This window comes from Ambystoma mexicanum, chromosome 8, assembly GCF_040938575.1.
Source record: "Ambystoma mexicanum isolate Mex_15411 chromosome 8, UKY_AmexF1_1, whole genome shotgun sequence".
NCBI classification, from domain to species: domain Eukaryota; kingdom Metazoa; phylum Chordata; class Amphibia; order Caudata; family Ambystomatidae; genus Ambystoma; species Ambystoma mexicanum.
In genome coordinates this window covers 1,379,236,198-1,379,251,645 of record NC_090929.1, presented here as the reverse complement: position 1 = coordinate 1,379,251,645, position 15,448 = coordinate 1,379,236,198, and the positions used below count along the sequence as shown (strand labels likewise).

The 15,448-nt window shown below is 47.1% G+C and overlaps 1 protein-coding gene across 1 annotated transcript in view; it reads right to left on the bottom strand.

Moving 5' to 3' along the window:
• DHX32 (DEAH-box helicase 32 (putative)) overlaps positions 1–15,448 on the bottom strand; it is an 864,748-nt gene that overhangs the window by 678,867 nt on the left and 170,433 nt on the right. Inside the window, exon 4 of the mRNA XM_069611492.1 lies at positions 4,769–5,020. Within this exon, the coding sequence (XP_069467593.1) occupies positions 4,769–5,020 (252 nt within the window). The remainder of the gene's footprint in view (positions 1–4,768; positions 5,021–15,448) is intronic.

Genomic DNA, 15,448 nt, shown 5'->3' with positions numbered 1-15,448 from the left:
CCTTGGCTCCCGCCCCTCCTCCTTCCACGCAAGATCCAGCATCACCTGTGCCACTGCATGCATCCTGCAACCTTGCCTAGAGTATGAATCCTTCCAGTCTCAACCCCACACTCCAATGTAAGCTCACTCCACTGCCCTTACTTGTAGTAAACAGTATGACAGCTCGCGGATGCGGCGCAACAGTTATTTCCCCCTCCTTTAGTGCGGCAAGCCCTCCCATTAACCCCCCTTCACACTCCAACCCTTTTTTCAGCCCTCCATCAGCTGTACTTTGCTCCTCTGGTGCCTACTATCCCTCGCAGCCACCTCATCCAGCCCACTGCCAAGCTTGTTATGAGAGAGCTGCTGCTCTCTCTAAATCCACTAGTTTCCTACCCAACCTCCACCACTTTATTGATCCTCCCTCACAGGTTTGCTCCTCGTTGGCCTACACCCGCCTAGCCCGCTTTCATCCTCTGCCCAGCCCCACCCTGTCCTACCGCAACTCGTTTCCATATCCAGTATCACTGTCCCCGGCTATACAGCTCTAGGTCGTTGCCCACCTCCAGCAATCTCAGCCCTGCCTAGACACACAAAGAACAGCATAGCTGCATGCCAGGTCAACACCTCCAGAGCTCCCACCTCAGCACAACACATTTCCCATCTTGGGTGCCTCTACAATCCGCCGCATCTCCGATCGCAGTTTACACCCCCACGCCCCACACTTGTGACTGACCCCTCCCTTATTCCCCCCATCCTCCTAACCTCAACAAGAGTGCCTTCACTTGACAAAAGTATACAACCTGTTGGGGCTCTGATCAACACCTGGTCCCTATGCGCACATGCCACCAACATCCATGGCCTCATAGACAAACACAACCTTGACCTTCTGGTGGTCACTGAATCTTGGCTTAACAGTGCAGCAGGACCGTCCCTATCACTCGCTATGGGCCAGGCTATTGCATCTTTAGTTGCTTGGAAACAGTTCTGTTGTATGGGTGTCTAACAAATACTCAGTAAAATAAATAAAAATCCGACAGACTAGATACAGCATGAGGTGGTGTTGCTCACATTGCCAAAATCACTCTCGCAATTAGGGAGATCCCCCCCAAAGCCAGGTTATGAATTGCGATTGACCAAACCTCTCCTCAATCCCCAAAACCTGGTGTGCAACCATCCAGCTAGCCCTCTCCAATAAAATTGACAAACTCAAAGAAAGAATTTCTGCAAAGAACTTCAACTCCTAGCCAAACCCGCCACCCTGACATGCCCTCGCGCACATGCCACCAACATCCATGGCCTCATAGACAAACACAACCTTGACCTTCTGGTGGTCACTGAATCTTGGCTTAACAGTGCAGCAGGACCGTCCCTATCACTCGCTATGGGCCAGGCTATTGCATCTTTAGTTGCTTGGAAACAGTTCTGTTGTATGGGTGCCTAACAAATACTCAGTAAAATAAATAAAAATCCGACAGACTAGATACAGCATGAGGTGGTGTTGCTCACATTGCCAAAATCACTCTCGCAATTAGGGAGATCCCCCCCCAAAGCCAGGTTATGAATTGCTATTGACCAAACCTCTCCTCAATCCCCAAACCACCATTAATGTCCTAATAATGTATCACCAATCTAACCACCAGAACTGCCCAGAATTGGACATCCCCCTGTTCCTCTCTCCCTTCATCAAACCAGCCGCCAAATTCTTAGTCTTAGTTCATTTTAACCCAGGCTTCAAAGACACTTCTGACATCAGAGCTAATGACCTCACTAGCTCACTTGCTGCAATGAACTTTGCCCAGCAAATCCACTCACCAACCCAGACTAAAGGACGCACCCGGGACTGGCTACTCACACTGAACATCTCTTTAACCATCACAGCTATTACATCGGTGCCATGGTCTGACCACTCTCTCATTGAATTTAGTCTACCTCACGCCTAAACTGCAAGTAACCCAACAACTTTATTGCTGCCGAACCTCTCCCAAAACACATGTAGACTCACCGAAGAAAGCCTCACCCTTCCTTGCTCAAGCACCTTTCATGGCATACACCCCCACCTGATGATACTCAGGATCATGCCTCCCGGATCCTCTCTGCCCTCTCATGTACTATTGACCAACAAGCCCCATAAAACCCCAAACCCCCAAACTAGGGAGAAGGGCAAACAGTTGGTTTACAGAAGAACATATCTCTCTGTGCGTGGACTCAAATGAGTCACACTGAGGGAACACACCTGGAGAAAAACTCCCACACCCTCAAATCTGGGTGCCTTCCTCTCCACCTCTAAAACCTTCAAAAACACCATCATAATGACCAAATCTAGAATCAATGAAGCCAGCTCAAGCTTGAAAGAACTATTTGCCATCCTTAAAGAACTGGAAAACCCCACACCCACCTCCTCCCCGCTCCATGTTGACAAAACCTGGTGTGCAACCATTCAGCTAGCCCTCTCCAATAAAATTGACAAACTCAAAGAAAGAATTTCTGCAAAGAACTTCAACTCCTAGCCAAACCCGCCACCCTGACATGCCCTCGCTCCTTTACTCAATCCTCATCACCCCCATGGTTCCATTTCTCCCGTCACTACCGAAGAAATCGTCACACCATCCAACACCTCAAACCTTCAAACTGCATAGGAGATGATCGCACAGCACACATAGTTAAACTATGTGCAGCTACCTATAACTGACTTTGTAAATGCCTCCTTTGCCTCCAATAGTGTTCCTAAGTGCCTCAAAGCAGCCTGCGTCCCCCCTCATTAAGAACCCATTACAAAGCCATCCCTTGATCCCACCCTCACCACAAACTACCATCCCATTACCACAGTACCCTTCCTCCTTATAATCCTAGATTGTATTGCCTACTTGCAGATCCACATCCACCTCGAACAACACTAGCTTCTTGGCTCCAGACAATCTGGTTTCTGACCCAAGCACAGTAGCAAAACAGCACTCTTGGATCTCAAAATCCTACTCGACAGAATCCGCTGTCTCTTTGAGATCTGTTTTGGTCAACAAGCCAACTGGCAACATCGCCATCCTGCTCCTTCTTGACCTCTCATCAGCGTCTGACCTTGTGGACCATGACGTCCTCTGCCAACGCCTCCTATCCAACTTCCACTTCTCCCAGGAGGCTTCTCTATGGATCAAATCTTTCCTGAGTGAGCATACCTGCAGGGTCTTCATTGGAGACTCGATTGTGGATCCCATCCCTGTCCCATGTGGGGTCCTTGAGGGTTCTTGCATCTCCCCTGCCCTCTAAAACACTTATGCCAAGCCTTTGACCACCTTGACGCCCTGGGCATCCCTAACACCATCTTTGCTGATGATACCCAAATCCTGCTACCGATATCAGGGAATAATGCACGGGATGTCGAAAGGTTCAACCAGACATACAGTGTCATTCAAAACTGGATGGCCTTCCATAATCTTTGTCTCAATGATGAGATAACTGAGGTGCTCATCGTGGATTCCTCTTGCATTTAAGTTCCTTGGATCATCCTACTCTTCTTTTTCCGTTGAGAGATCGACATCCATGTCTCCAAGCATGTTAAGACGCTTGGTGTTCACTTTGACCCCGAACTCAACATGTCCTGCCACAACAATGCGCTTGCATCCACCACAGCCTATAGCGCTAAACTCATTACCCTCAGCATGAAATTAATTTCTGCAGCAAACTGCCTATCGCACGGGGCATTATTGGCATTAAACTGGATTATTGTAATGTACTCTTCTCGGGTACCTCCTCCAAGAACCTTTCCAAACTACAGCTCCTACAAAACAAGGAACTCCCCTTCCTACCTTATGCCCTGCATTTCAGCAAAAACAGCTGTGCGCCCTCTTTGCTCTTCCTCCAGCCTCACTCGGCTTACTCCCAGATTCAATCTCAAGCGAGCTAGCGACACTAGCTTCTGTGTTACTGCGCCCACACTGTGGAACGCTCTTCCAGGTCGCATCCGGAATTAAATTTAATGTCTCGCCTAAAAAAATCTTTGCTAGCTTCATCAATCCCGTAGCCTCCAGACACACATTGCTGACTGCCACCTGGCCATCTAACATTGGCTGGTTAAGTAATGCTTGATGTTCAACTCGGTTAAAAATGGAAATTACCCACTCTTTCGCCTCTATCGACCCATCTTAATTTTCATAGTTGTCAACATGGCAGACCTATCTAGAGAACTAAACAAGTCCACTGTTCAGCATCAAAATACATTGCTACATTGTCAGTACCAGACCCATCACAGCAGCTCCAAGATTTCAAAACCTAACATTTCTTGCAGTGCTTCACCCGCGGCGCCCATAATAAGCAGACATCATCTTTCTCTTTCTCTTAATGTCACCCCCCCAGCCCCAATACCAAATCTCCTGCCACTTTATGGTACCTTTGCCATCATGTACTGCATCTCAGTATCACACACAGCAACGCCTGGCACAATGCAAATGGATCACCCCTGATTACAACAAAGGAACTGAGCAGCTTCAAACTTTTCCTCAAACATGTTCCCCTCCAGTGCAACGTCCTGCAGGTACCCATGACCTAATTCTCTTCTTGAGTGCTCCGATACTCCCTGGATTCTTAAAATAACTTGTTCAATTACCTTCTATAAAATTTGACAAGCACGCTACGATCAGTTTTCTATAAGGCCACTTAACGCCACATCACGTATCCCACTGTGTTATGCATATCATTTCAGGGATTGGTCTTGCCTCGTACCAGAACAAATGTACAATACTTCTGGTGGTAATGCTCCAGATACTTATATACAAAATTCAGTTTCTGAACCTACCTTTCTTGTGATTATCCCCACATCAATAACAAAAGATATGTGGCTTATCCAGGCTAAGCATTCACCACAGTGTGTTGTCAACAGGACATTTCTCCTGTATCTGTGTTCGTTAGAAGTGTTCGCCTCTTCCTCGCTTGATAGGAGAGCTGAGCCTTTGTTCATAGCATAAAGTGGAATCGAGACCAGTTCGCCAAGATCTGGATTTAAATGCAATCCTTCCTGTCTGATAATTACATCAGCTCTTTCAATTTCCTGTAATTAGAAAAGAAACTTTTATTGAGCCATAAAAAAGCATTCAATTTCTTAATCTTCTTAACACACCTCTGATGCAGTAAAAGAAATAGCCCAAATTGCACTACTGTAAAACGAACGACACACTTCGTTGGTTATCCATTGAGTGCAATCATGTAGTTATTGAACACATTTAACAATGTGCTTTCAATTCTCCAATTCTTAGGGGACATAATGCAACCTTTTGTTCATACACTTTAAGAGGGACTGAAAGTTGAGATGTGCACATTGGTTGATTCATTGATATCTTATGTGGCCGATATGGGTAAGAATATAATGCTGAGCCTTGTTTTCATTGATAACTGTAGGCCCATCTTGCCCCCTTGTCCTCTGCGTCTCTGTGCCAAACTTTCACTCCCCTGTCATTCCCAGGAAATGAATGTCAAGTCACGCAGGTTGGTCAACAAGCCAACACTCCGACAGAAGGTATTGTATTACGGAAAAGGTGAAAGAGCGCTTTATCCTATCTAAATAAGCGAGAAAGTGAGAGAGCGAGAGTGTGTGTGTGTGTTGTGCCTGCGTGACGTGGGAGAGGGCTATATTTTAGACGTAATAAGATATTTTATGAAGATACCAAAATACAGACGAAACAGGAAGCTGAACAGAAATTGTATTGAGGAACACAATCTCATCAAAAGACAGTTGTCCAAATAAGGCCTTATGTTATGTTACAAGGCTTTTCTACTGTGCCAAGTCACCGCTGTGGAGGTTTCAGGGTTATTCCCCGTAAGCATTTTTTGGGGGGAATTATGGCTTAAAATGTTGCATTTTAGAGCACACTGTCTGTGAAAAATTCAGTACAAAGCCACATAGTTTAAAGTCCAGTAGATGACAAGTCACTAACTTATTTTCATGGTTCCTTTACCCACAGTATATGTCAATATTCTGTCAGTATAAATAACGGTGTTCGTGCCGGCATGCACGTACATGTCCATGCTGGCTAGCTGCAACAATATATGCCAGTATGCCATCATAAGAACATACTCGGCTTGGCTTTAACCATAATGCCAGTAAATAAATGCCACACCACTGTAAGAAAATATGTCTCTACGGGTATACATGCCAGAATTATTCATTATACTTGGGGGCACTACTACAGCCCTGGTTTTAACTTTGCATTCTGGGGATTGTAGTCATGTGGTTATAAAAGGAAAATCTATAACTACAAGTCCCAAAATGCAACGTTTAAACTAGGACTCGTCAATTGTCTCCAACATGAAATTATACTGGCTGCACAAATGTAGCCCAGTAGTCCATGTAAGAACACATATTATTCTGGCTTTGCCTATAGTGCCAGCACTGTACTGTATGAAAATGTTCATGCTGGCTTCCCCAATGTAGTCCCCGCACAAACCTCTCCCTGACGTACGAACACTCAACAAGTTTTCTCAACCCATAGCACATGTAAAACGTGCCTTGCCACTTTGAGAAAATGTTCACGTGGGCTCCCCCAATATAGCCTTCCTCAGCTTCACTCTATGACCCACATGCATACACACATTCATTCCGATTCACACACAAAGTCGTGCACACATTCCAGTTCTCTCTCATACACATGTGCACTCATACAGGACATGCACATTGCATTTACACGCACATATGTTCACACCAATACGCATTCACACATTGTACTCTATTTGGTTATTTATTTAGCGCTCTTTCTCCATTTGTATGGCCTCAATGTGTTTTGTGATTGGAACGCCCTCGGTGACTGCAGTCAATGTGGTAGAGGTTCTAAGAATTTAGTTTAAGAGATGCTTGTGTGCATTTTCACCGGATAAGACTTAGGTGGCTGGCGAGGCTGCACTAAGAAGCCCAAGGTCAGGCAAGTAGTGTTTGGATGCACTTACACAGACACAACCCCTTGCATGCATGCATATATACACACAACTGCATACATGCAGAAACACTGACCAAATAAATGTTTTCTTTACTGCTTCTGCTCCAGACTCAATACAGCCTCAAGCTGCTTTCCAGACCCTCCGGCACACGCACACCTCGCAGAGAGGAACACAGACGCTGGAGGATGTCCTGGCTGGTGACTGACATGCGTGGTCTAGCCAGGAGAGCTGACTTTTGATTTTTCTAGGTGGCTATGGGGGGTGCCAGTGGGCAGATTTTTAGGAAGTCCCATTGAACGTATAGAGACTTTTAGTGCAGATGCTTTTCCCGGGGGGTGCTCGGGCCACGGAGCACCCACATGCTCGGCGCCCCCTGGGTGGAGACAAAAAACAGAAATCGTCAACACAGGTCCGCAGGTATGTGCAGAGAGATGTCACTAATAGAGGTGTATGTAGGGCTCCTAAAGGGTAATAGACCGTCCTCCCGCCTGCACCACAGAGACCTTTGAAGACGCCTGTGGAGTGGGATAGGGCAGAAAGGCAGAGAGACCAAAGGCTCTCTTTCAGGAGCTGCAGGAAAAACAACTGTGGATTAGGGCAGCTCCCGTCCCTATACAGCTCCTTTCCTGCCTATTCTGGGGGTGTGGTGCAAGAGTGGGGAGTAAGTCCATAGGCAGGGGAACCCGTTCCCAAATAAAGGGAAAAGAGAAAAACAAAATACGAAGGGCCTGACAACATGAGGACGGGACAAACAGGTACGAGGGTCAATAATCCAGGGGTCTCTTATTACTTCCAATACATAAACAATCCCCAGAGTTACAGAACATACAATGTTCCCAACAAGAAGTCCAAAGTCACATAGAAGATATCTCACAAAGAAAGTCCAAATAATTCCAGGAATCAGGTCTTCTTGAAGGAAGGCAGAAGAGCTCCCAGCAGAAAGCACAGACGAAGGTGTCCAAGGAATCCTTATGGGGAAACAAGACAAATTGGAGAGAATCAAGGGCCATAGGAAACAGGGAATCAGGCTTCAAAACAGAATCAGGAGGCAGAAGCGGTGTCCGAGGAACAGGAGCCGCTGTCCGAAGTCCAGGTAAGAAAAACTAGCATGGAGTCACAGACCTACTCGTAACTCAGAGAAGGCATTGAGAAGCACAGCAGCGAGACGGAGGCAGATATTTATTTCTGCCTCCGCTATATCAGTACATGGCGCGTCTGGCGCTGCCGGCATTCTTGCGCCGTGACTACACCACCACCCAGTGACCTGGTAACTGTAGTCTCTAGTGCAGCGCCCAATTGAGGAGCCACCACAGAATCATCCATGGGAAATGCAGGTTCCTTTTACCTCTGGGGGAGTAACACTGACAGTAGGTGCAGAAGCGACCTTTATGCACATTTGACCATGCAGTTTCCCTCCCTGTTTGCCCAATGAGCTATGCAAGTCTGGGGAAGCAATACGCCCCCGGCCTTGTGTGCCCCTATGACCATGCATGCTGGGGAATGGCAACTCTAACGGGAAACCATTCTTTCCCTGCTTCTGCTAGCTCTGTTGTGTCTCCTTAATAATGAGTGGGTTGTTTAAGTGAAGCAGGTTAAAGGAGCTTTAAGTAGTTGACAACACATGGCGTTTGGCTGAGTGAGGGGCTTGAGGTGTGCTCCAGCAACCTGGTTAAAACATTGTAGTGTTTTGCCCTGGGACTACCTTTTACATTGTTCCATGGGGAAAACTAAATAATAATAATTCGGGACTGTGAAGCAAGGGGGACAGATGTGGCTTGTGTGAAAGGTGAATGTATTTGGAGAACAAAAGGGCAGGACAGGCTGGTATGTGTAGACCCTCTTTCCTGGCCCTAGGGTGTACTCTTCCCTTCCCCAGAGCAGGGACTGTTCCCATGGAAACCCCCTACCCCAAAGGGAAGGGAGAGGCGCTGCACATGCCAAATAAAATTACTGTTAACAGGATATGGGCTACATCCTGAGTTCTTAGATCACTAATGGACACAGACACCACAGTGAATTTTATAGGGAGCCCAACACGGACACCTCTTTATTTATAAAATCACTTATAAAATCACTCAACCTTTAATACCTTTCCCTTTACTTATCCCTAGCATTCCTCTGGAATGAGCTCCAACTAAATAGGGACCTGATACGTCAGCCTACCCTTCTTTGGGGAGTCTCAGGGACCCTTAGGGTGAGTCTGACACAACATACATACCTACACTCAGGTACCACCCACATGGGGTGTGAGGCCAGAGGATGGCTACAGTCAGTTACCCTCTTCACAGTAGCTTCGTGGGTCTATCCCTGGTGGTGCTGGCTCACTTCTGGCTGGCTGCAAGGCTGATGGACAAGCTGGATGTTGCAGGGCTGCATTTTAGGGCTGGTTTCATGCTGACTGGTTCTGGATGAGCCTGGTGGCAATGATGGCTGGTGCCTGACCTCACTGTTCATTCTTGTGGGTGGCCACCACATGGGACCACCCACAATCACTGCACTTCCCGCGCTCTTTTATTGCCCTGCACGATTGGGGGTCCATCCGTTGTCACCACTGCACCCCGCGGCCTTGTGCAATCTTCTGGGTGTGTCCCCCTGCCTGGGGGGCCACCCATGCTCACGGCACACTTGCAGCATTGGAAAAATCTTTGGGGTGACCCCGTTAGCGTGCGGGCTGCCCACATTACTGCAACAACTGCAGGCAACATCTTGTCTTCATGACAACGGGGATGCCGCCACGCTCACCGGTGCACTCCCGTGGCCATCTTGATGTCAAGTTGTGTCCCCATGAACACGGGGACACTGCCACTGTCATTGCCATGCTGCTGCAGCCTTGTTGGGGCTTCTGGCCTGCCCCCTCTGCAATGCAAACCGTGACTTTGCTTCACCACTCAACCCTTCTGGGTGGAGCGGGTTTCTCCATTCTTCAACACCCGGGCTGCCTCAGGCATACGCAGCCCAGGATATCTTTTATGAAGGGCCCGCCTCACTAGCCACTGGGTTGGCCATCAGGGGCCTGGCCAGGCAGCCTAGTCTGGGCTGCCCCCACACGCTGCCTGGGCCAGGCTGTTTTTTTGCTGGAACAGACAGCACCTGGCACGCTGCCTAGACCCTCGATACTGCTGGGCCGGTCTGACTCTGGGTGTGCTGATAGTTGGCACGGCTCTGGGCGGCCAAGCTGCCCTTGTATCAGCACCTCCGCCCCCAGGATCACTCTCTGGGGGCTCCCCCATGTATCAATTGGCACCATTTATGGATCAGGCCCTGAGGGGCCGCTCGAAGGCACGATCCCCCAGGTCAATCTTTTTCTTTTCTTTCTCTCTGCTTCTCTCCTCTGTGCTCTCTCTCTCAACTCTCAACTGTCTTTATTTTCAACTGTTCTTTTTCAAATCTTCCTTGGATTTTTTTCTCCACTGCCCAACCCATTCTTAGGCAGGGGAGTTCTGTTCTATTGTTCTTTTCGATTTTTTTTAAATTAAACATTCCATCCAGCCGCATCGTGGGCTGGATGCTTTGATCCAAAAACAAGCACATGAAACACACACTCACATAAATAAATAAAACACACACTACGCATGTATTAAACTACTTTTATTACCCTGGAGTCTGCGTCTTTATTTCTAGGTGTTCCCTTAGGGGAGACAAGCATGTAGTCCCTACTATTCGGGCCCTGTGGGGCCACAGGCTATATATGGCTCTGGGAACGCATTCTAGGCTATGTTGCAAGAGTGGCACTCACAAAGAAGGTGGAATTGTGTGATACTATGATAATAAATTGACTGAGAGGGTAATAACGACACATATCAGGGTTCCTGTGCTGTGGGCTTTGTGTGTTACGTGGCTGTACCACATAAAGCTATGGCATGCGTGTTGCTTGTGTAGTGCTTTATGTCAAAGCAAGGCCACCTAACAGCATATGGGAGGGGGGAGGAACTTTTTCAGCAACCAATACAAGTGCCAGTGTCCCTACTAAACAGCAATGAAGGGCCCCTCAGCCCCAGATGGGTACAAACGGCAGTTCTGTAATAGGAAGAGATGGGTGACCACTAAGATGCCCCCAGGTTAGTGTGGATTTCAGTATGAAGGTTACCTGCTGAGGATACAGCCCTGAGGGTGCTGCCTGAGTATTTATAGCTTCTTGCCAGGATTCCTGGGGTGATATGAACACTGGGCCCCTCTTAGGCAGTTGATGGGCTCCTCTGGTAAAGTCTTAATATAAACAACCCCTTGCCAACCACTTCCCTGAAAAAAAGAGTACACTTCTCAATGTCTACTTTGGCAAATTCTGTTAGGATTTGCAACCCACCCTGAAGCAATCCTTTGCCCCTAACCGTTTCCCCCGCCATTTCCTCCTACCTTCTTCCTTTATTTGTCACCTTTTTTGCCACCTTTCCATACTGACCACACATATTTACGGTAAATATGGAAATTCGTAAACGTGTTATTTAATCTTACGTGTCTTTAATGCTTTTTACATCAGCAACTTAGTGGTCTTAAAGTACACAGCCTTGTCCGTGGAGAGGCGGCATGTGACAACGCCAAGAGGGGCAGCTAGACAGTGGGTTGTCGGGTGAAAAGGAACAGAATCAATGATCGAGCGAAATGGGAAGGGTGGGAAAGGTTAGCAAGAGAAAAACAAACAGGTTTAACTAACAACATTTAGAGAGTGATCACTGAGATGAACTTATTGATTTATTGTTTTGACCAGAAGAAACCATGTTATCCAAATAAGGGAAGAAAGCTTACTTTGTTGTCAGCAAAAACCTTCATGGAGGCAGTTACTGGTTTGGTGTGATATTATGGTAAGTAATGTTGTGGATACGTGATGGCCTCAAGAGGTGCTCAAGGTTTCCCAGTGGTTGTGGGGCACTAGCCAAATAAGCATATTGAACTACTTTCTGCGGATAACCAGAATGGTTTCTGGTAAAGCTGAGCCCGCCAGGAATTGGCTATGTGCAGATTGAGTGCTGGGGGACACAAAAGGAGAGTTTGACAAAATAATCTCCCCCCCAACTCCCCAGAACAATACTAGATTGGCCTCAGGTGGAGATGAGAAAACGAGTTTAGTGAATTGGTAAATAAGCCACTAGAAATGCCGCATGACAGAATTATAGAAGCTGTATGAAAACACAAGGCAGACTCACTGTGGCAAATTTGACATTCAGAATAAGGGCAACACTGAAGGTAATCAACTGTCTATTATGAAGGTCCATATACAGAAGTGGTCTGACACCTTAAAAACATGCTTTAAGACCCTCTGCACTGCCTAAGTGTGTTCAAGAAATCCCCAAAGGAACATGAAAGCACACACTTATCTACTCTGTCCATAGGTCCATAGGTCCCTGTACAACCACGAACGACCAGGTTCTAAAGATTGGTGAAACTATGGGCACTCATAAATGAGGGTACCTTTTTAGCTGTGGATCCTCTGGCAGCAAGGCCTTGAACCAGGCTGCCTAAAAGCTCTTAAGGCCTGCTCGGAGCTTTATGGAGATGGTCATTGTGGTTGGATTGCTCTTGGTCTGAGGATTCCAATCATTATGCAGATTGGCTCTTCTGAGAGTCATTCTGCATTACCCACTTTTGCCTACCCTTCTCAACACGGGCTGCAATTACCTCATCCTGTTAATGGAGGTCAGCAGGGTAATCTTAGGTTCAGAAGGGTTGAAGAGTCTGCTTTTGCAGGTCTACATTGGGAGGTGTTGCCCTGTTGATGAAATCTGTAATGCCAATGTGTATCATTTCATTATGTGGTGTGTGTGTGTGTAGTCCTACATGTCACCTTCTCATTGTTCACAGTCCTTGTCAGCTTTGTACAAAGCGACAGGACATTGCAAATACCACATTAAAAAACATGACAAAGTATAGCCCGACATTGAAAGGGGCCACTAGGGGTCCCTCGCGATATGGAAACAAGGCAATAACCATACACGAAAAGATGCGCCAGACACGAGGTTCAAATTCCCAATGCTAGGGTGTATTGCAAGCAAAAATAGTCCCAATTGGCCAATTCTGGTCTCACGCCCCGCAACGCGAGTTTCCTAGACCGCGAGGGACGCAAGAGAGCGAATTACGTACATCAGTTACATATATACAAAATGCATATCATACAATCAGCTATGTCATGTTTAACACCCTCCTTTATTAAGTTTCTTTGAACTCGGGATGACGATGGACATTTCCGACGGGTATGACAATTATGACACTCTCGATGTCTATTCTAGTAACAATGTGCAATTTAGAAAGTGCAGAGGCATCTTTTAGTTGTTGAACAAAACACGGTGGTTCTGTTCTTGGAAGCAAGCTGCACACGGGGAAAGAGCCACATTCCATGCTTTGCTATCTATGAGGTGCTATTCGTGTCCTGGGAGCCGACACGCTCTACAGGGTTTTGCGAAGGGGGGCCGTAGGAAGAGCATAATTCAAGCCTTTAGCTGTTTTATTCCAACATATTCTACCATCGTACGAGACTGGCTGGCAGCTATGAAGTGATTAAATGCCCTGCAGCTCTCCCTCAAGGCTACAGAGAGGGAGCGTGGGCATTCCTTTCTGGGCTACTCATGAGGAGTTTTCAACGATCTCCTCAGTCCCGCGACCTTGCTCTTTCATATTCAGACAACAATATCAACAGTTGAGCAGAGTAAGCAGAATCCGCAAGAATTGCAAGCTGCAAAGCAGTTTTAGACAGAAAGCAATGGTTAACAAGCAAAATGGCGATTCTTGCTACGTTTAAAATGGCCGCTTCTTGGTCAATCATAACAGTCCATATTTCTATAATTCGGTGCATAAGACGGTTGGCCTACGGCCATCAAGTTACGTCTGTCATTCAAATGAAGGGTATTCACTTTTCCAGATTGACAACATAACGTGATGTATCATAATGTGCTTGTGTAACAAAGCATCAAAAAGTACAAACATTGAAGGGTTGGAAGGGGTAAGTAAATATTCACATAGATAAAATGAAAAATTTCCCACATTCCTCAAAAAAAATGGCCTTCGTTAAGAAAATCGAATGTTGGAAGGACGCATTAAGATAAAAACCAAGAAAGTACATCGGGGTAACGTGGAAGCTGAATAATACTCATTGGCATGTGAGTAGACTTCTGGATATTTAATAAGCTCAGAGTAAGAGTCCCTGCTCCAGGTAATCCAATCACCACCATATCAACTGCCTCCCTTGAGGGAACCCTCCTCCAAAATTCTTCCCAAACATTCTTGTGTTTCCATGGAGAAGGAACTACACTTTAGTTATCATAAAGCACAACATAACCCCCCTATCAAGGTAGATACAAGGTGTACATTAAAAAAACAGGGCATCAATAAATTACTGTTCTCCCTCTTTTCAAATGCATGACTTCAAGCCGGTGGGATTGCATTAAAATTCATCAAAACGGGGGGCGTGGCCAGCCGAGGACTTGGACAGATGGCTTCTTGTTGAGCTCTGTGGTCCCTTCCTGCCTGGAGACCCGAATCCCCCTTTCTGGGACGTCGAAATCCCTGCAAAAAAACTCACACAGCCATGAACGCCTGAGGCGTTACATTACCTGACAATGAGGCGGTGATATTCACTGGTGAAAGCGGGAGACAAAGTTATACGCAGAATGGCCCCGCGGCCAAGATGGCGGCCTCCATGTACTCGGAGAGAAGAGGACGCGGAGAGGAATACCACAGCGGTGGGGGACCGTGAGATGGCCGAGAAAAGTACCATGAAGCTCCCCTACAATCAATTATAAGATCAAGTAAATGCTCAAGGTGCACAACAAATCTCCTGCTGAAACGGAGACCGAAGGCAGCGTGCAACTCGCCTCCCCTCCCCCCCTTCGGCCGCAATGTGGAAGACTGCAACAACACCGATCATGGCGACCCTGAAGCAAGAGAAATGCGAACGCTGAGCCCAGATGAAGAGCGAGTGCGGCAAGTGGGTGGCAGACCCCGTCTGAATGGTGCAGTGATGCGGGAGGCGGCTGCTGAGGAGTGCTTGAATCCCTGGTGAGTGATTGCAGAGAGGCAGGGGCTCTGCAGTTGGAAGGTACCCAGAACCACCCCCGAAAGAAGGAATAGACAAAGGAGCGCTGCTGATGAGGTGAGCGGCGCACTGTTACCAAAGCGTAATTGAAAACGTGGAGTGGGGCCATAACGGGCCACGCATACAGGCGCTGAAAAGGAAAGACCAACAATTATAAGAATTATTGGAGCTGGGTGCGGCCGGGAGGGGGAGGAGTGACAAGGAACTGTAGCGGAGTGGTCAGCAAGAGACCACAAGTGCCTGTAGGTACCATAAAAGAAATCTAAAGTATGAGTGCCCATTAATGTAAGAGAGAGGCAGAACGCATACCAAGTGTGTGCCAGGGTCTAAGGTCCCACACCAAAAACACATCCTATATATTCCTTCAGCCATGAAGCAAGGAACTAAGGAGTGATAGCTCCTAGTATTAAGAAACATCTGGAAATCCCCAAAGCTCGGAAGGACAGTGAGTTTGTGAGGATCTGACTATTCAAACTAAGGACAAATTCCAGAGCCAGACACAATTAAACAAGTCCCAGCCCCCTG